This window comes from Stegastes partitus, unplaced genomic scaffold, assembly GCF_000690725.1.
Source record: "Stegastes partitus isolate 25-593 unplaced genomic scaffold, Stegastes_partitus-1.0.2 Scaffold246, whole genome shotgun sequence".
In the NCBI taxonomy this organism is placed as follows: domain Eukaryota; kingdom Metazoa; phylum Chordata; class Actinopteri; family Pomacentridae; genus Stegastes; species Stegastes partitus.
In genome coordinates this window covers 219,335-241,536 of record NW_007577977.1, presented here as the reverse complement: position 1 = coordinate 241,536, position 22,202 = coordinate 219,335, and the positions used below count along the sequence as shown (strand labels likewise).

General features: G+C 39.2%; 3 protein-coding genes across 3 annotated transcripts; 2 read left to right on the top strand and 1 right to left on the bottom strand.

Annotated features, from left to right (window-relative positions):
- Positions 1-563: 563 nt before the first annotated feature.
- On the top strand, positions 564-8,531 carry prkab1a (protein kinase, AMP-activated, beta 1 non-catalytic subunit, a). Its single transcript, XM_008281804.1, has 8 exons — positions 564-664; positions 2,168-2,350; positions 2,487-2,656; positions 3,136-3,229; positions 3,580-3,694; positions 3,862-3,995; positions 4,261-4,329; positions 5,429-8,531. The coding sequence occupies exons 2-8, from the start codon at positions 2,201-2,203 to the stop codon at positions 5,504-5,506; spliced, it is 810 nt and encodes a 269-aa protein (XP_008280026.1). The 5' UTR covers positions 564-664; positions 2,168-2,200; the 3' UTR covers positions 5,507-8,531.
- A 2,905-nt stretch (positions 8,532-11,436) lies between these two features.
- On the top strand, positions 11,437-12,626 carry LOC103357302 (phospholipase A2-like). Its single transcript, XM_008281803.1, has 4 exons — positions 11,437-11,505; positions 11,591-11,738; positions 11,836-11,969; positions 12,437-12,626. The coding sequence occupies exons 1-4, from the start codon at positions 11,457-11,459 to the stop codon at positions 12,553-12,555; spliced, it is 450 nt and encodes a 149-aa protein (XP_008280025.1). The 5' UTR covers positions 11,437-11,456; the 3' UTR covers positions 12,556-12,626.
- Positions 12,627-19,152: 6,526 nt separating this feature from the next.
- Positions 19,153-20,943, bottom strand: ppp1r3c2a (protein phosphatase 1 regulatory subunit 3C2, duplicate a). The gene is made up of 3 exons (XM_008281802.1): positions 20,835-20,943; positions 20,589-20,661; positions 19,153-20,425 (listed from the first exon to the last, which is right to left on the bottom strand). The coding sequence occupies exons 2-3, from the start codon at positions 20,600-20,602 to the stop codon at positions 19,402-19,404; spliced, it is 1,038 nt and encodes a 345-aa protein (XP_008280024.1). The 5' UTR covers positions 20,603-20,661; positions 20,835-20,943; the 3' UTR covers positions 19,153-19,401.
- Between the last annotated feature and the right edge of the window lie 1,259 nt (positions 20,944-22,202).

Genomic DNA, 22,202 nt, shown 5'->3' with positions numbered 1-22,202 from the left:
AAGTCAAGCAAAATAACATCTGGTTTAACATGCAAAGAATGTTTCACAGGATTGTTTTTCTGAAACCCTTCCTACGTGAGGCTTCGGCACCGTTCTACCACATTGTGAACCACCACCAGATTGTGAATGAGATACACCCCTGGGAGGAATCGGTACATAAATGTCTTAATTTGGATTGTAATTTGTGTGCTTTGCAACAGCGGTGCCACAGTTAAAACCCAGTTCTCATCAGCAGCTTGTCTTTATTATTAACATTACATATTTACATTGTTTATTTGGTGTAAAAGGACATAACATGATGGACAGTGTCTTTATAGTCATTTAACATAACCAACAGCCATCACCTTAAAAAACAAATCCGACTGACTGAATGATTATTATTGTTGTATATAATATATGTTATATTGATTTTTTTTTTTTTAAAAAGTGAGCTTTTTACAAGATTGAATTTCCCTTCTGGGATAAATAAAGTATTTTTCATTTCATTTTCCATTTCATTTCATTAACAAAATTGATTACATTGTACGTTTTTCATTGTTGATGTTCTGCGCATGCGCACAATGGGGCCGGGTTTGTTTAGCATCACCAAATGTTTTGTTTTCTGCGCCGATGAAATGGAGTTGACGAGCTAACACCGATAGCAGCGACGGTAACCGTTTCTCAGGTAAAAATCGGAGCAAGTCTCCGCATTCACAGTCCGTGTTTTCATTCTTTAGCCACCTACTTTGTAGCTTCCAGTTGCCCCGTAAGTTTAGCCGGCTGCATAACACACCGATGCTAGCTGCTACCTGACGTTAGCTCTAGTAAACCGTGTAACGTTACCTTTCGTTGTTACTCTGGTGCGACTGTTGGAAGCTTGCTTACATCTTGTACAGTCATTGTTGGCGAATGAAGCTTTAACTCCCCAAGAGCTGGTTGTGAAGCTTCTTCGGGTCAGGTTTTACGACAAGCTAACGCAGCGTTAGCTTTGCCCGGGTCACAACCTATGATTGCTAAAATGTCAACATGCCTCAGAGAGGAAGTCGTCTGTCTCATCGTTACGCTTTAAAGGATAACATTTACCTCTTAATATTACATCTATTTTATGCTTTATTGTCGTAAATATCACTAGAATATCGACTTGTGGTGTCAACTAGTTTTCTTAATATTTTCTTAGCATTTCAATATTATTTTACTGATACTGATACTGTTGTTATTCATAATGCGCATTAATGCCAGGTGAAGTATTTTAGTGTTTTTTATGATCAGAAATTAGGAGATTCGTGACATTTTTTTAACAGAACTAACAGAATTTGAGCCAACCTTCGTGTAAACTCTGAATACCTACACATTTTTTCTGTGAGACTATATACACCAGTGAAACACAGAAATAATGTAACAAATGTTACGCTAAGAAATCACTTAGGTGTAGGGATGATGGTCACATTGCCTCTGGCAGTGGTTCACATTTATGGCTGTGTCTTTTTATAACAGTATGAAGCTCATTTTGCCCTGAGAAGCATACAGTATAATAGGTAATCCATTACTGTAAATGCCAGATCTATTCTGCCAAGGTCGTGTTCCCGCTGCTTCCTTATAGAGATGAAGGTGCTGATTTACTTTGAAAGTATGCTTTAAAAACTGACTTGCTTTACTTATACTGTGCAGCGGTTACATATATAATCCAAGCAATGATTTATGTGTTTATTTCAAGTTAAAGATTTCTAGTCTCTACATGTGAGTATTTATGTCGGTGTCTATGTGTGTGTTTCAAAAACTTCAACAGTTTAATACTTTATAAATAGTCAGACAATAACGTACAACATATGTGATGTACTGTGTAGAAAATGTCGTAATCACACAAACACACTGGTCCATGACGGAGATATGGTTATAACTCTAAAACAAATGTTAGGATCATGTTGAAAGTAACATAACAGTTGAACTGTGACAATGCAGATGCAGGCTAGTTTATTCTGCTGCTGAAGTCTTTGTAAATCAATTTACATAGGAACTAGAGTATTTAAAAAAGGGACCTTTTTGCGATCCGATTTTAAAAAAGCAAGTTTAGTTTCCACTAGCAGCTATTAGTGATTAATATGGTTGGTTTATTTTTTTGTTTTTTTCAAAATATGTCATACCCGAGTTCCTGCTTGGCTTTACTCAACTGGCTCAACTTTCCTCACAGTGACATTGTACCAGCTTACAAGAAGACAAAGTCATGGGGAATACAAGCAGTGAAAGGGCTGCCATGGGCCAGGGGGAGAAGGCTCAGCGGAGGGACAGCCGGGGTACCAAGGAGGGAGAGAGGCCAAAAATCCTGATGGATAGCCCAGAGGATGCAGATATTTTTCACGGAGAAGATATGAAGGTAAGTCGTACTGCTGACTCAGAAGCATATGTCTTTTGGAAACACAGTCCTTCGGTGCCCATAGATTTCATAGCACTCCACTCTTAGCATAATGTGTATGACGAACATTTCACCATGGTTCTGATGGATATTTCAGGCCCCTTTAGAGAAAGAGGAGTATCTTGCATGGCAGCAGGACTTAGAAGCAGAAGATAAAGGGCCAACTTTAGACCGACCAACAGTCTTTCGCTGGACTGGAGATGGAAAGGAGGTGTACCTGTCTGGATCCTTCAACAACTGGGCCAACAAGATTCCCCTTATTAGAAGGTGAGTACAAGTTCTGAACTGCAGAGGATTCTATGTTTTGCAGATGTTCCTTGAATGCATGGCTGTTATATTTTAGTGACAGTCTCTTGTAATTTTTTTCATTGGTAAATGTTTATCATTTATGTCTGATGAAGGAAAGACACGCACATCCCCGAGGCCCACTGGGTTGGGTGCTGGATCACAAAATGTCAAAAATGAGAAAAGAAAAGAAGAACTATCCGCACAAGGGAGCCTGTTTGGTGTACGGATCATTCTTCTTTTCTTTTCTCAAATGTTTATCATTTAACCTTTAGAGTCATTAAAACAGCTTGTTGTTACACAATTCTCAAACTGGTATACACAAATTCCCTGTATCTCCCAAGTATCTTAACCTTCATTATTAAGCTCACTGATTAGAACGCAGATAAATTATATTGATTGACGAGGTTAAAGAAGCACTGATTTAACTCACCTGTGTCTTCTCTTGTCATCTGTCAAAGTCAGAACACCTTTGTGGCAATCGTTGACCTACCTGAAGGGGAGCATCAATACAAGTTTTATGTCGACGGCCAGTGGACACATGACCCAGCTGAGGTTAGCAAATATTCTTACAGTAGAATGTGACCTTTTTTGAGTTTTTATTTCTGGCAGCAAGCATTAATCTGAGGGACAGACCATATCGATGACCATGCAAATAACAGACATCCTGTTTCTCTGGAAAAATACAGCAATAGATATGTGATATGATTCATTTTGTGCATTGTGAATGTGACACAATGTGCAAGGGAGAACATGTTTAGAGACAGGGTGCTCTTGGTCTTCATTATTTTAGGATGCTTTAGTAGTTTATTAATGTTATTTTGTCACAGAAATTATGTTGTCTCTGGTAAGTGTGTACAATTGAGCTTTATTTGTGAATTTGATTGTGCCATGTCTCCTGACAGCCTGTCATAACCAGCCAGCTAGGCACCGTCAACAACATCATCCAGGTGAAGAAAACTGACTTTGAGGTGTTTGATGCACTAATGGTGGACTCGCAGAAATGCTCTGACATGTCAGGTGAGCACTGAAAACTCATTTTTATTTCTGCTTTGTTAGATTGACAGGGGCAGAAAACAAAATTTGAAAGCAGGGAATCAAAAGGCCAAGATTTCTATGTAGGTCTGTGGAAATGTTTGAAAACTACACTCTGTCTTAGTCATACTATTGCACCCTTCCTTTATCAGACCTCTCCAGCTCTCCTCCTGGGCCGTATCATCAGGACGCTTACATACCTAAACAGGAAGAGAAGTTTAAGTCTCCACCCATACTCCCACCTCACCTCCTGCAGGTCATCCTCAACAAGGACACTGGGATTTCTGTAAGTAGCTGTGTTGCAGTTCAATTCCACTTATTGTAGTCACTGCTATTCCCATTGTGGTTTTGCTTTATACATTCAATTAAAATATCAAACGGCACAGTCAGTAATTGATAAAATATATCTACATGTATAAAATGACATAAATGATTCATCTGAAGCTTAATAATATCCTGTATAAGATATTTAAAGAAAAACAAAATATGCAAATGGGTAAAAAATGATTCATTTTTCCATTTTGCTGGTTCTCTTTTCTTTTCATGTCCAGTGTGACCCTGCATTACTCCCAGAACCCAACCACGTCATGCTCAACCACCTCTACGCTCTTTCCATTAAGGTGAGGCTTCAAGTTGAGTCAATGACACAGAATACAGTTTGATATTTTTCAGCATGTGGCTGCTGACATGTGGGAAAAACTGTGTGTGGTGACACTTGAGAAATGACCAGCTTTGTTAGCATTTTTTATAGAAAGTGCGAACTGCCGCCGCAGTTAGCGAGCTTGCACGAAGCGTTCGCAGCAGATTGTATCTGCGGAATGCCAGCAATGATAACAAGCTGCTAATGGGACAGAAGGACAAGCTGAAGGACAGATAATTGCCCTTCTTTCAACATTGTGACAGGAAAAGCGAACTAAACGTGGGTGCCAAGATATAAATACAGACCGCAGTGTCAGGCTAAATGGGGAAAACTGGGTGGGGGGGGGGAATAGAACACACAAGCAGAGTTACACTTGTAGCCTGCTTGTGGAGTCCTATCTAAGCCAAACAGTATTTTCCATTTCAGTTGGCAGCTGGTCAGATAGTCAGTTATTGACTTTTTTTTTCCATTTGGTTTCACCTGCAGTGATAATTTTGTTTTTTTATGTGTCATTCTCTTGAAAGAAAGGTAGTTTGTAGTTTTCCACTACTGATAAAACTGTTGCACAGGGAGCAGGTAAAATAAAAATAAAATAAACAAAAGCATTCTTACATGTTCAAGTTAACCACCAACAAAGCAGTTCTTTGAAAATAAAGCTCAATTGTTGGTTATGGGAAATCCAGGAAAATTTCAGGAAGCATTGTGTTCCATTGTATTTTCCTTGGAGACCTGAGCGATGCTGTGTGCAAAGTAATCAGAGCCCACAATGAGGGAGTTTTTTCCACACAAACAGGAGTATCATGTGGATCATTTTCTTTAACAACTTGTCAACCTCTAATAATGAGGGTACACCTTCAGTAGCTGCTTCACAATAAAAGCCATTCATGGTATCGCTGCCTTTTTTTTTTCTCCCAAGTTTGCCTTAAAACCAAATCTCACGTGCCCACATGTGCTCTGAATACACTGGTGTACACATGGTGAGACTGATACCGCTGTTCCCATGAAGCTCACATGTATCTTAACTGTAAGCATGTTTTTTAACGTTCATGTTTCCTGCATGTTATCTGTTTCTGTCACAGGATGGAGTGATGGTGCTCAGTGCGACGCACCGCTACAAGAAGAAGTATGTTACCACCTTACTATACAAGCCCATCTGATCGTCCGTCTTTTCAATTCTATCCCAGTGTGTTAAGTGTACACTGAGTGTACAAAATATTAGCTCCACGTGTTTTTTTGGGTTTTTTTTGCATAAAATAGAGAGACCAGATGAGGTCCGATCTCATATCGCTTACAGTTCTAATCTGTTAAATCCATCCTAACTTCAAGAAGCAGCTCTAAACAAGGTGTAGGAATAATTTAGTTTGTAGAATTTGAACTTAATTGCAAGTAAAATACAGGACCGGTGTTTACTAAATGCTTCACATAAATACAGTGTAAGCAAAATATAAAATAGAACCGGATCAAATGAGAAACAGTAGGAAAACCTCAACAGATGTTTCCTTTTAAAGGAAGCCTGTATAAATCATTTAAATGATGACATTCCTTTAACCATCCTGAACTTTGAACACACAGAGCCTGGAAAGTTCAAGTATGGAGGCTTGTATTGTTTCCCCCAAACTTTCAAAAGATTGACAGCCACCTGCATGACAATTATCGAAAATTACCTAATGTTTATAAGAGGTTAAACGCTCTGAGACTATATCTTGTACACTCTTTGTATATCCAGTAATTGCACATTTAGGATGGTTAATATCACAGCCACTCCGATCTGACATAATCTGCCTTTATTTGTTCACTGACTTCCCTCTGTAGTTTCCAGCAACAGTACCTTTGCTTAGTAGAACACAAAGACGATAACTATGGGGTAGAGCACTGACATGTCTGTTATCAAAACAGACAGAAGTATAAGGAAATGGCTGGTAATGCTGAGGGGGGGAGACCTCAGATGAATTAAAGTAGCTGTCGTCTTTCCCATGGTTCGGAAGGCAGCAGCAGTTCAATCAAAACTGTGAATGTTTGAAGTCGAAGAAGGAAACAATGCACTGCAGTAGCTATGTCTTTATTTTGCTGTTAATGTTGAAACTGATGAAATTTATTTGGTGATGATCACACAGCGCACAGTAGATATCTTCTATGAAGTATTTAGTAATATATATAAATATATATCTTTTTCTACATTTGGTTGATGATGTGGTTTGTTTTGTTGTCACATATTGTCTTTCTGTAGTTAGTTGCAGTGTTGTGGCCAAAAACATTCCAGTCAAGACGAGAGCAAAATGCGTCTTAGGTAGTTTCTTGTCTTTAATTTAGGGTATGTGCACTTGCAGTACGACAATGAATCAGAAGAATAATGATTACCTTTTCCAAAATTTAGGCAAATTTAAATGTAACATTGCACAAGTAACTTTTGTTTTTTCTTTAATACCAGCCTGGGAACCACATAATTCAGAAAACATCTGTTTTATTGGCTTTGGCAGATGTGTTTGGCCTACCCACATGTTCAAACAAATTTCCACCTGGCATTGCCCACGCCAGTTCAATCATATCGATTTATCTAATATGGGGCAGCTTTGATACAATCACTGTATAGAAGAGTGCTGTTAACGCAGCCACTCGTGTGAAATATTTGAATCTGCTATCGTGTCAGTTCTCAAAGAACTGGACGGTATATTTTTCTCTAAAAGAAGAGCAAACAGCTGCACTTAAAGCCTCGTTACATTTCGGTCAGCACTATGTCAAACATTTCATTGCTCTGATTGGTTCTTAATCTATCAAATTGTGTCCAGAGACATTTTAGTCTGCGTCTGTTGATAACACTCTACGGAAAACAAAAAAAAAAGTGTGTCTGTTAATGCCAAGTTACTTTTATAAAGACTAATCCATTAAATTAAGAGTCACTTCAGTGGGCTGTACAAAATTGCAAGATTAGAGTTTTCAGTGTCATGAAGGTCTTTTAACCTGCTAGATCACTATGCTAAGAGATGATTCTCTGTGAGCAAATAAACCCACTTGACTGAAGCAGATGGCACATAGGTTCAGTTCAAGTTAAGCGCTACAGAGTATGAAGCAGAAAGCCTGGATTAATAAAGACAGCTCATACCCACTGTTGTGATACCTGTTATCTGTGATTTAGGTTTTCTCAAGCCAGCCTGAACAAAGAAAGCCTGGCTATGTTGAAATTGCTTCCCAGTACAACCCTCTGATAGTTGATCCCTGCTGTCTTCGTTGAAATGGCACAACTTGTTCGTACCATTGAACGTTGCAAATTTCCATCAGGTGATGTTCGCATCATGTTGATTTAAACAGAAAGGACATACTTGAGGAAGACAAAACCGCAAATGAAAAGAGTCAAACAACACTGATGGGGGGACCAGCATGGGGTTGTGGGATCGACACGCACTGTTTCCAAGGATTATTATTATTTTTTTGTCATAGTGAATTTATCTGTACTGTTTATGGTCTGTGTAGATTTCATGACGTTTGAAGGACTGGAATTTGTTTTACGTTAAATGTAATAACTCGAACCAACATCGACGTATCCTTGCCAAATTATGGTATCTGTGGTGGGTGTGATTGCCACAAATGAATGAAACCATGATGTTCATTATTTTAGTTTTACAGAATGCTGTAGGCCAGTAGAGGCTGAGTCCTCATTTGTGTTGATTTTGCATTTGTCTCACAGCTAACATGGTAATTATTTATTGATGTTAAGATGCTAGACATTCAAATATATTGCATTAAAAATGTTTTTGACCTACAATTTCCATTCTGAGACAGATTTGTATTAAAAGTTAATTTGCAAATTAATATGCCGCTTGCTTTATTTATGATCACATCATAACTGACAGACCTTTGTGTTCATTAACAGTCATGACAAAATCTATGCTTCACTGTCACCTTAAGGACTGCTGTAAGAATTTTGACATCAATTTAGTCTGTTTTGGTTATTTTTCCACATGTTGCAGCTTTTTTAAATGTAAAATTCCACTACTGAATCTGATCCTGCATGGACAATGAATTTTAAAGCAGCTTTTTCTCAATGAATTAGTGAATGTGTTCATGTTTTATACCCATCTTTAACATCTTTTACATATAAGGGTTAGATTTTTTTTTTACCCATCATATTATTGTATTTACTAAGTCATACATGCCAAAATAAAAACAACATGCTGGAAAAAAAAATTAAAAAAATCAACAACATTCTCTTCCAATGATTTTGTTCAGTTGCCTTTAAAGTGCTCTAAATGCTGAGTGTTGACCATGAAGTCTGGGATGGTCCAGGTCATGATGCAGGTTAAATATGTTGCTTTTTTTTTTTTTGGAATTAAGATTATAACAGTTACGAAAAAATAGCATCTGCAGAAATGTGCTTAAATGTTATTATTCATTATTAAGGACTGTTTTTTATACAGCATACCAAATAATTAACTGAACAGCGAATGCTAATTTACATAGTCTTTACCAATGTCTTTACAGCGGTTACAAAATAATGCAACTTTCATGAGGTTATTGGTCATTTCCTCCTGTGTTCACAACAGTATGACTGTTTTACACATTCATAGATTTACAGTTATGCACAGTAACACCCAGAGCTTACAAATGTCTGACCACGGCTGCTCGACCTCATTCTGACCCTTGACTTCCCTTTCAGGTCATGGCCCCTGCAAGAGCTTGCTAATGCTAATGGGACTTGGAATGTTTCTTTACATTTATATTCATGGTTGGAGCCCACATGGATCGAAAATCCCTCTGAGAACGCAAACCTCAACCAAGGCTGCTCAGTCCTCAACATAAGTTGTTTTTAATCAGTAAAAATATATCAGAAAACATTTATTCTGCACTCTGATTCAGGTCAGCCTCAAAATGAGCACTGTGATAGACTCATCAACAGGGTACCAGAAATATAACTATGTATTTGCTGAACATCTCATTAAAAAAAAACATTGTCAGACTGTTATATTAGCTTCCACTCTTCTTGGAAGACATTCCATCATATTTTCTTCAAACTCAGATATACTTTTGGCCAAATAGTTCTTTAAAGACCCCTTCTAATTAAGCTTTATTGCTAACATGTCCCTGTTGTTTTTAAAGCCCCATGGGTAAGGATTTTTTGCAACTTGCCCTTGTGTAGGATGGACTAGCTTTACAGCGTGAAAGCAGTTGAAGTTGAGCAGCTGTGCTCAAGCTGAGAGCTGAGTGGAGATAGAACACGGGGACTGATTTGCATATTCATAGATCCATTTATTGTAAAGGCGGCAAAGGTGTAGAGTTACATCTTTGCCATTTTAGGGCATAAATGGATCATTGTCACTGAGAACAAAGCAGCCTCTTTAGGAGTCATCGACCTCACATGAACTCAGTGAACATCATTTTTAATGCCTCTTTCCCTTCACTTGCTCTTGTTTTCATTAGTGTATAATCGCTTGATGATGAGAATCTTTGTGTTTGCCTTGCCTTAGAGGGAGTCAACAGAGGGGGCAGATCCTTTTCCACAGAGTCCACCGTGTTGCACAGCCATGTTTCTACTGAATAGACAAATCAAACACTGGCTCCAGAGACGGCCATTTTTACCAGCCAACATGTTTGGTTCTCCAACACGCTTGGAAGGGGAGTTAGACATGAGGGGTATTCAGTTGGGTGCAATCTGAAACTCCACCGTGAGATGCTACAAAATTCTATACACTGAATGTTTAAAACATCACCAAATCTGCCTTTTATTGAAACATTATCACATCTTCCTTTGTCGATGTGCTGACTTTCCCCAAACTAAATTTGTCTGCAGTCATGATTTGGCATTCTAATAGCAACTGTGAAAAGGAGAATGAAAGGAAGCATTTGCTAGGCTGATATAAATTTGGTTGTATTTATTATACTTGTTTTAAGCATTTCTCTTTAGTGACAGTATCGAAACAGCAAAACAAAAATACCCCATTACAAGAAAAAAATCCTGCATGAAAAAAGTATTAGCAGCCAAATATTGCTAAACCGTTTACTGGTTTGGTGGCTCTGACTGGTATATGACTGTGTATGACCTGGCTGTAGATGCATCAGTGTGTCAGCAGCACGTTGCTGTTGGAGCTGCTGTAGATGAGTTTGAACTACTTTATATGCAGTTTTATAAACAGGGACAGCAGATAAATAAAATGAAAATCACATTGTTATTGTGAGAGGAAAGAAGAAGCTTTAAAAATGACCTGTTGTATCATTTACTGAACCTAAGAGAGAGGATCTATGTGCTTTCTGTCAAAATTTGATGGATCTATTGTTGTCTGTGTGCATAAATTAGCATAAATAGCCCGTTTTAAAACATTGTTTTAAAGCACGAATAACAGTGAGACTGACAACAATGTTTTGCATGGATGAAGTTTCCTCTGCGGTATGTCCTGTGTGTTCCCACATACATTTTTTTTTTTGGTGTGTGATTTTTTGCATACCATTGTTGTCAGTCTCGCTGTCATTCGTGCTTTAAAACAATGTTTTGCATGGATGAAGCTTGCTCTGCGGTAGATACAAGTTTCCCAGAAACATTATTCACGTTTTCCTCATTTATTTTTTTTCTTTTAGTCTAGGATTAGGCATAATCTTATGTCTGCTACTTTTTTTTTTAAGGAATCAGAAGCCAAAAAGCTTGGAAACTATGGACTCTTTATGGTCTTTAGCAATGTGTTGCATTCTAAAGACTGTCAATTAAATAAAGCTGTCATAACTATAGTGGAGCAGAAAGTACAATATGTCCCTCTAGAATATAGTGGAGTGGGAGTATAAAGTAGCATAAAATGGAAATACTCCAGTACACTACAGGTACCTCAGAGTTTTAGCTAAATGCAGTACTTGTACTTGCAGTAAATTTACTTAGTTACTTTCCACCACTGACTGATTGAGGAACTCTCATCGAGACAGAATATATTAGCAAAACAGTGTTCAGATAGTTCAGAGTGTGTGAAAACAGTGGTCTGCTACCACATATGCTGGTTTGTGTTTGAATATTGAGTCCATGTGACCGTGTGCCGTATGAACAGCTGACAGGCGAGGTTCCACACCTGGTACATAAAAGCAGCCTGGTGTAAGAGTGAGAGACAGTGTGCGACTGATCTCCTGGCTGTTAGGATGAACGTCCTCCAAACCGTGCTCCTTGTGGCTGTAAGCCTCTCGGCTGGTGAGTACACGACCTCAACAAATATTGCACGGTTCTGAACAAGACGCGACACAAACCATGATTGCGCCCTGTTATTGTGCTTCAGTTCACTCCCTGGACTACAAGGCACTGAACCAGTTCAGAAACATGATCCTGTGCGTGATGCCTGATAGCTGGCCTATTCTGGACTACGCCGACTACGGCTGCTACTGTGGAAAGGGAGGCTCCGGCACGCCTGTGGATGATCTGGATAGGTCACGAATCAGCCTCTCTGCTTCACACTTGGATGACGTTTTAACAGCCTATTCAGTCTGTTTCAAAACTTGTCGTGTTTGACTTTCTGACCCGCAGGTGCTGCCAAGTGCATGACCAGTGTTACTCTGATGCTATGCAGCACGATGAGTGCTGGCCCATCCTTGACAACCCCTACACTGAGTTCTATGACTACAGCTGCGATGAGGCAAACAGGAAGGTCACCTGTGGCAGTGAGTGGACTAAAAAAAAATATTCTCAATTTTTAAAATGTATTTATTTATTTTAATTCCACAGTGGAAAATTTTGCATTGTTACAGAAGCAAAAGAAAAATCTGTGGGAAAATATAATATTTTTACCAAAAATATACACAAGTACTAGTTCACATTCTCCAAATTCCTCTGGATAGAAAAGAAAACAAAAAAACAATGCATATATCAATGGTACTGCACTGATTCTTTCATGAGTTTAATATTGCACAAGTTTGTACGTAACTAGAAAAATAATGATATTGCACAGACTCTACAATATGTATAAAAACCAATGTACAAAATATTCAGGATTCACATCTATGAAGGTGTTGACATTGCAGCAAAAAGAACTCTGACAGCAGCAGAAAGGAAAGACTTTGTCGTAGTGCTTGCTGACCTTCCGCTAATCACAGAGCGAAGTCAGAGTTCTCTGCTTTCTCTTCCTCAGACGACAACAACGAATGCGAGATGTTCATCTGCGAGTGCGACAGGAAGGCCGCAGAGTGTTTCGGCAGATCACCTTGGATCCCCGAAAACGAGCACCTGCCCAGCGACAAATGTCAGTAAAGATCCAATCACTTGTATGAGATGAAGATTTTATGACTCAACACGTCACATCCGGCCTTTCATTTTCAAAAAGTTGCACATTTACACAATCTTATATGCAACTACGGGCCAATAAACGCCTATAACCATCCATCATTCCCTCCATGTGTTGAATTCGTCTTTTGTAATTGTGTCCTGTCCTAAATTTTATCCTCATTGACAAGTATTTATTCGAGGATAAAATCTTAAAACATGTTATCAATAGAGGGCGTTATCCTCTACCTTTTACTTTTCTAGATTTTGCCAGCTCCATTTTGTAATATTTATGCCTAATAACTAATAAAATGGAAATACTTACAAAAAAGATGAAAAATTGTTCATTTTTGCTAAATTGAATGTCTCATTTTGCAGTTGTTGCGATCAATAAATCACTTCACATATATGCCTCCTCCTGAATGTGGATCACAAGTACGACCCTGTCAGATGCTTACAGTTGTGTTATTTTTCTTTACTACCATGTATTTGTACACTTATGCAAGTTGACATATCTTTTTCTCTAAAAATATAATTCACACTTGGATAAGTTATATACTCTTAATTTGTTTGCTATTTATTTATTAGTCTATAAATAGATAAAAACAACATCCATCCATGATCTATACACCGCTTAATCCTCACTAGGGTCGCGGGGAGGGCTGACTTTGGGGTGAAGGCAGGGGACACCCTGGACAGGTCGCCAGTCTATCACAGGGCTACACTTAGAGACAGACAACCAAGCACACTCACATTCACACCTACGGACAATTTAGAATCACCAATTAACCTCAACATGTTTTTGGACCTTGTGGGAGGAAGCCAGAGAACCCGAAGAGAACCCACACTGCGAACATGCAAACTCCACGCCCCCACCGGGATACGAACCGGCGACCTTCTTGCTGCGAGGCAACAGCACTACCAACTGCACCACCTTGCAGCCCTATAAACAACATATTAATTAGAATTTGGCATTATTCCCACCGCCTGACACAATCTTTTGTGTTTTTTGCTTAACAAATGTACAAAAATGTAGGTTTACAGGAAACAAGCCAAAGATGCAGTAGCCACATACCAGCAATGTTCAATTTATGACCCGAGGGCCAAATCAGGCCCATGATAGGGTGCTGACTGGCCCATTCACCTTTTTGTAAAAAATCAGATTCACAAAAGAACTTTATTATTTTTACTTAATTTTATTTTATTTTTTTTTATTGAAAATGTAAATGTTCAATAATGCCCATTGGCAGCACTCAGTTCAATTAAAAGTACATAATTTGAAAGAAAGAACAGCTATATGGGCTTTTTAAATTCTATCTGATGAATATTAACTAGCCCCTGACCTCCTGTCATTTTGCAGGCCTCTGGGCAAAGCAAGTTGAGAATCCATTCAATTCTACCAACAACTACCCTTAGTCGCTGTAATGCAATTGCAATATTAGCTCCCCACAATAATAAGCAGCATTTCTGGCAACACTCATCAGTGCATTAAACTGTGTGATCTGACCTTTTTTAAATCACAAGTACAGACAAATGCAATGGAGTAAGGCAAATAACTCACAAACTACAGTTATTTGTCATCATATTTTATATCCAAGGTGTTGAGTTGTTGAGTTTTGATAAAGATTTGGTCATTTTTAAAGCCAAACCTATCCATAAATATAGGTATTTTAGTTGTTTCTGTTGGCTTTTTAGGCTATTTAGCACCATAAAAAAATGAATCTAGTCATTACAGCCTACTGTCTTGCTGTCAGCAGGCCACCTCTGTTAGCTCCCCACAGCTCCCTCTTTGTGATCACAGCTGTGGCTGCAGCCCACTGGATCAGTCTTCAGACTATTGTTCAGACAACACAAGCATCAGTGCTGTGAGCACCGGCAGCCAGTGGCTGGCCACCATCCAGATGTGCCTGCTGCTAGTGAAAAGATAAAATGGGTAAAATGACAAATGCAATGGACAAAAACACATATTGTCCAGTAAAAAGCCTTTCTCTAACCTAATACCCTGTGTATATGCTTTCACGTCTGAGCAACAATGTGTCATTTCACATCGTCATGGTTGCTAAAAGTGGCTCTGCTGCTGATGTTTGTACCACACACTGGCCAGGAGACCGAAACTGTGTCAACACTGAAGAAACCTTAATGACAAAGCTCTTTGCACAGGAAGATGACACTATGAATACCGATACCATCTCTCCTCCTAAGCTTCTTTGGAAATACCTTATTTGCATGGGTACATTTGTTTAAGATGGCTTTATCAAAAGCCTCATACTATTAAAGCATAGACTTTGCTTTTCTAAGAAAGGAAAAAATAGCCAAAAGCATGTCTCAAAGTGAAACTGTAGCTGCTTTATTTGAGCTGCAATCAGACTACAGTGTGCACTCAGTGCCATTCACATATTTAGAACAGATCAAAATGACACAGCAACATTAAGCTGCAATTTAAATGTTAAATTACCAAAACTTGGTATTAAATAATAGTACCACTAATAGCCGCTCTCGGCTCTGCGCATGAGCAGTAGTAAATGAGGCCGGAAACGTTGTGAACTGCTGCGGGATGGAGAAGGGTCTGACTGCAGCCGGAGCTAAGGCACAGCCCCTACAAACCACGCCCCTACAAACCACGCCCACATGACCCTACCTGGCTGTGGGGTTCCACAGCATGTCAAATGTAAACAGAAGGGAAATAAAGCAGTAATGCAATAACGGGAGCAATTTTACCAACTTTAACGGTTGATTCACACCATTCAATTCCTTCCAATGCAAACAATGTGCTTGATACAATAAATTGACTTAAAAAAAAAAACAAAAAACACAAAACCAAACAAACAAACAAAAAACAGAAAGCAATGTAAATAAATAGGACTGCAAATGAAAATTAGCTTTCTGCTAAATCTGGTGCATGCAGCCTTTTTTTTTTTGGACTAATGTACACAAGTTTATTTAGAACTAAAATTAATATATATTATTACTACTACTACTACTAATAATAATAATTAGTACCAGTTATTTCAATTAAAATAGGTTGTTTACACCTAGAGCCACAGTGTCACAGCTTGGCCTACTACATCACATGCCATAAATATCACTCAGAGGTGATGATTTCTTATGGGTTAACACAAAAGATCGCTGGCCCTTTGACACAAATAAAATGTATTTATTTAGAATTAAGTAGGCTACAATATTTTTGAATTAAGTATACAATTCACAAGACTAGTAAAATAAATGACCACACACCCATCTTCAAAATGTGTACCTTAAAACGCAAAAGTTTAAAAGTTTTATTTTAGAAAAAAATCAGACATGAAACAGCCAGCAACAGCTTTCATTGTTTTGTTGTCAATAAAGTAGTACACAAGTCCTCGGACTTCAGAGCTCTGTTTGTCACTGATGAGACAAAATGGAAGAAAATAGCAAGTATAGAGCAAGTCAAAAGATTAACAGTGACAATAATAGAACGGTTAAGTTTCCCCACATAGAATAGCCTACTGACCATAAATCTATAACATAATTGACAAAGAATCAGATCAATAAGGGGAATCGATAATGGCATTGATATTAACAAAATTTTTATCAATATCTGTGGTTGAACTTACCTCCATATTTAACAACAGATTTCTGGTGGCCTTGTAAATGGGAAATTAGGGCACTGAAAAGTGTCCACTCCCACTTTACAGAGCTCTGGGCATGTGCCCTCCCTAAATGTTGTGATGTTGGTCAATAGGAGAATAAAATACTATTTTAAAAAAATCATAGGCCTAGTTCCTCACTTTATACATCTTCTTCTGGAAAGAAATAAAAGGAACTGTAAACTACACTTCAATCAAACTTAATCAACACACATATCACCGAAACTATTCTTTGAATATATTTTTGCTAAAGGAAAAAAAAAAAAAGAAAAAAAAAGCTTGATATGTTGAGTTAAATGAAAATACAAATATTCTGAGTATATGTGCCGCGTTCCCCCACTGCTTCTGTTATCATCCCTTGCTCACTCATTACTCTGATTTTCATATATAGTCTAACACATGTAAAAGCCGACACACTGACATTTTTAAGGTATTGAGTTTAAAGAAATAGTTCATTTGAAAAAAAGTAATTAATGCTCTTTCTGCAGAGCAAAATGTCTAAAACGTTAACGTTAAATTAAATGTCAATATCTTCCCAAAATGTAAACGACCTACGTGCTGCTGTCAACTGCAGTCGGTTGGGAATGTACAGTTAAAATGACATTAAGTGTTAATTTATTAAATGTTAATACACCTGAACCGGCATTGACATCTTCTTCTTCTTCTTCCTGGTTTATTGGCGCGCATTGCCGCCTTCTTCTTCTTCTTCTTCTAATGCTTTGGCGCGCATTGCCTTCTTCTTCTTCTACTGCTTCTCTACCTGCGCACCACCATACTAACAGCAGGCGGGGGCATGGTGTGTAAGGGGCCGGGGGGCGTGGTGTGTAGGGGGCGTGGTGTGTAGGGGGCGTGGTTTGCTGCGGCTTCGGGGGACAGCACCGGCTGCAGTCAGGTATTATTGCCTGAATGGGCATTGACATCTTCTTCTTCTTCTTCCTGGTTTATTGGCGCGCATTGCCTTCTTCTTCTTTTTCTACTGCTTCTCTACCTGCGTGCCACCATACCAACAGCAGGCGGGGGTATGGTGTGTAAGGGGCCGGGGGGCGTGTTGTGTATGGGGCGTGTTGTGTAGGGGGCGTGGTTTGCTGCGGCTTCGGGGACTTGCATTTGAAATTTGTTCCCATGCTTTTCTCTTATCTAACACGGCCTGCATGCAGTTCAGCCGAAATATTTTATGTCATGTGACTGTTGTTCTTGGTTGCACCTAGAAGCACAGATTCTATTGTCTTTATAGAATCTAGCGCAAAATGTTTTTTTTTTTTTTTAATTTTTAAATTGTTTTTAACACCATGGTCTCTGTGTGTTTTTTTTTTTTTCAGAAATACAACAATACAATGCTTCCAATGTTGTTTCCAGTGCTGTTTCTTACATTCAATTAGGCTTTTCTTGCTTTCCTGTGGTTATAAGACAGCATTTGTGGCCAAAAAAAATCTGGTTGTAAGTCATGTTTTTCTTTTTTCTTTTTCTTTTTTTTTTTTTAAAAAAGGTTGAACATTATTATCCAGACCTCAGACACTTATTCACATTTCAAGGTCTTTATTTTTATTCCTGGGCATCTAATGCCATACATTTGCATGATGTATTCTGTTACTCAAAGCCTATTTTATAAATGTAACACAAATTTTGTGTACTAGTGCAAAGCTTATCTCCTGCTTTAGCTTCATAGTTGTATTTGTTTATTGAGTGGCTGCTTATGGGACTAAACCATTATGTAATACTGTATGTGATGTTTCGGCCTCTCCTGACCTTACTGAGCATTACGGATAAGTAAAACTCGACTAACATGAGGATCAAAGACCCTTTAAATCTGAAATGATATATGACTACATGTGAACTGTCCATACCAACCAAAAGAGAAGTATTGGTGACAGTTTTTCCTAAACTTAATTTCCAAGTTTAAGACTAAAGTGCCTACGTGACAAAAGCATGATTTAATATCAAGTCAATGTGCCTCAGATATTCCCACATGACAAACTGGAAGTCATAAATTTTTATCGTCTGACAGTGTATCTTGAGTTTGTGGTTTTCTTTCATTAATCTTTCGGTGGATGTTAGGTTACACCTGACACCCAGCCAACACCGTTTGGTCCAATAAATAAATGAATGCTTTGGGCTACGAGGTGTGAAAACCAGCTACATGTGCGAACCGCTCACATGCAACCTCCCAGCTGATATCACTCAGCTGCAGCAATTCCCAAAGGTGTCAGTTGCGGGACGACAGTCGCCTGAGAGAAAAACACAGGGAAGGACAAAGAGACGAGTCTAAAAGAGAGGTGACTAAGAAGGAATGGAACAAGAGAGGCAGAGCGGGAGACGTTCTCACTGTGAATGATACCTTATCTCGTGATGACTCCACCCTTGCATGTAAAAACAAGGCCCGTACATTATCCAAAGGACATGCCGGCCCTGATGCTGCCATGGTAACTTGCTATTTGTATCACCAGTCATGCGCAATACAAGAAGCAACAATTCCCAGCATGTTAGTCAACTTCTTTACAGTAGGTAAATCGGGCGTCTGGAACAGACTGTACCATTCAAACCGAGCGTTCCACCTTGCCCAGAGGATCTTTCAGTTTGTTGACATATTCTGTCTGGTATGCGTGACGTACAGGATGAAAACACACACCTGGAACCCGAGCCAAGAGCAACAATGTCGGTGTGAGTGCACATCATAAGCAATACTTCATTCACCATGCTTGAAAGAAATGGGTTAGTAGCTGCAAGTATGAAAGGTTGTTAAAGTAATTGCTTTGTGTACTGGTACATTTCTCCTGAGCTAATGCAGGTCTCATGTTTTTACTTTTCCCCAAGGGCATCCTAATCAGGGCTTATATGCGCTAGTACAATGTGTATGTACAGTGTGCACTATTACAGAGTTAACCATAAGCTGCTTCTCTGTGTTGGATGATTAGGATTTAAATTCTGCAGAGGGGGAAAAAAGAGAAAAGGAATGCTTTAGTTTTCTTTTCAACAGATTTAATCAGAATATTATTGCAGAATATAATATTCACATTTCAGCAGGGTAGTTGAGCTCATGAATGTGAGCCATGTTAAAGAGTGGGTTTCAGGCCATCCAGCACTGGAGATTTTACATAGTTTATGCGCATTTTAAAGCAAAAAGTGTCTTAAAAATACTTGATAAATAAAATATTCACATCAGATAATTACACACAGGTCTGCTGAGAAAGCATATGCTTATCTCACAGGTCTATTTAACTGAACACAGGGTTTTCCAGTCTGCTCTGACTCTGTTTGACAAAGTCCTCTGAAGATGCTGTACATCGGAGTTCTGCAGACCAGTAGACACGTGTGAAGGCCATGATGGCGGGCGGTGCGCTGTGAGTGAGGGGTAAAAACGGCTAAGGTTGCTTTGGTTAGCATTTGCTTCATCTTTTTCCATGAACACTCTGTAATTCTGCCCCCTGTTGTCGTCCCAGTGTGCCAAGGAGCCAGCATGACCGGGCCTGAATGACACACAAAACTCCATTCGTTCCTGTGGATCAATGTTCTGGGGTAAGCTTAAATCAAAGCTGAAAACATCCACGTTAGAACCCCCACAGCGCTGCTGCTGCAAGAACGTGCAGGGAATGTCATGATGGCTCCGCCAAGAGTCAAAGGTCACCCTCACATGCACAGCCCTCTCAGTGCTGACATGGAAAGCCCACACTTTGCCACTTAAGGAGTGCTCTGAAATTTTGCAGCTTTCCAGCTGCACATTTGTTTCTCGCAAGCGTCCAAGGAAGGCTTTAAAGTCCAGTGTTGGCTGAGGGAAACCCAGCCGCAACTTGGGGCGCTGCATTTTGTTGGCGACTGACTGTTGGCCTTCCAGTTTGGCTGGTGGGGGTCTAATCAGCAGGGTAGAAGTAGGGGAAGAGGGCTCAGGAATGAACAGACGCACAGCAGTGAGTGCTAGTCCTTTGGCGTCTGCAAACACTACACGCTTCTTGCTCGCACTGCCGCCACTGTCCCTGCGGAAACAGCTCCGCCGCTCCAAAGACATGTAAGAGGAGGACAGCGATGACGATGAAAATGAGGAGGATGAGGATGGGTGATGTGAGGAGGGAAGGCCGGCCTTCGGCAGACTGTCACTTGGCTGAGTGCGATGCTGTGTGGGTTTCAGAGGAGACATGGACAGCAGTTGATAAAGAGGCTGGCGCTGGCTGAGGCTCAGACACATGGCCAGGTCAACTGGTATTACAGCCGACTGGGGATGGCTTAAAGCCTGTAAAACTCTGTAGAAGAAGACAAGATGGGGTCAAAATGAGATTTACTGTTTACAAAGACATGGAATAAATTTAAATACATCATATATATGTAAATGTATCATCATGACCTGTGATTTTGCAGCTTTAATGTGATTACCACATGCAGAATTAAATGGAAACAGCTTCCTACCTTGCACAATTCATTTTCAGACCGTAGTAAATCCGCTGTCTTGGTTCAGGGACTCCCTCAAACACCCTATGGTCTTTAAAAAGAAAAGAAAACAGATTATAAACACATAAAACATGTCAGTAAATTAAACAACAGTCAATAAAAAAAGCCGTACACATGGCTAGAAACAGTGCTGCAGAACAGACACAGCTGCCTAAAATTCTAGGTGATGGCATTTTTTTTCATCTCAGTACAAAACATACTTACAGGTTATAAAGCACCATATGTTTCATCAAATCAATGACGGAGAAAACCAAAGAGAGGACCGTGGCTGCTGTCTGCCGCTGCTCTCTGGAGCTTATGTGCAGAGTTTGGGAATGAGGCAGTGCCTTCTGTGACAACGCATTTGCATGTGGGTGTAGTTGTAGCCAATGAAGTGAAGCTGCTCTGTTTATGTCCTGCCCCTAAAGAGATCTGTTGTGTGAAAGGTGTTGTGTTGAAGCTCTCCTTTTATGGAACTCTTCTGTGAATAAACTTTGAGTCACAATACAGGTTTTTTTTTTGTGTCATCTTCACCACAAGGAATGTATCCTTCTAAACTGTGTCTTGTCTTTGCAGTTTACATTTTATATCATTCAGGCAGTATCATTTGAGAGAAAAAGTAATGACATCATGCTTCGATGTATTTGAGGAAGAGAATAGAATTACTGTCTGTGGTGAAGTTTAAACAGTACGGTTGTATAGAGATGATGAAGATGCAGTGATTAAAATGACTTTTGCCAAAATTCCTATTCTTCATCAGTTTTTCACCTTAACTAACCTTTTAATTTGGTAAATAATGACACTGTAGGAAAAACAGCTATTGCATGTTAATTGCTAATAAATCTAGTGTCTTATCCTGCTTTTTGAGATTTGCACCTATTTGTATTCTTCAACAGAAGATCAATACTCCTTCAGTGTCTTGCTACTAAAGATGAAGTAGTAGTGATAATACATTCACATATTATGAACTGATTTTTGAGAAAACTTCAGAGTCAGTGGTTCTCAAACTACAGGGGGGACAGAGCAACTGTAAGGGGATGGGTGGTTGGCCAGAGAAAACATATGGAGTAAAAAAATGAGTTAAATGAATATGATTAATTTATGGGGAAAGAAAAGATAAGAGTTTGTGTTGTTTTTATTTCTTCAAAATTCAACTAACACCATGTTTTATTAGTTGCTTCCACCATGACTAATACAGGTAGGGAGATGCCTTTTTAAGCTCCTGAAGGAGAGTTTGAAAAGGTGAACCATAACTAAGTAGGGGCATGGATTTTCTGTTTGCAGATGGTGGCCATGTAAAGGTATTTACTCCTCATGAAGGACATTCTACTTGATTTCACGAGAGATGAATGAGAATGTGAGAAGTGAAGTTGATCAGGGTTACCGTAGTCTGACTCACTGGATGCGGGATACGAGTATAAACCTGCCGTTGTTTGCTTCTTCTCATCTTCTGCTCTGTGTGTTGCCTTTTTCAAAATCCCCATTACAAGGCCAACAACAACAACCACTGGGCTAGCAACCTGTCACATTGAAAATTTGAGGTTTTGCAGAGGATTTGGATCAAGCAGCCCCCTTTTTTGGGTGAATTACCAT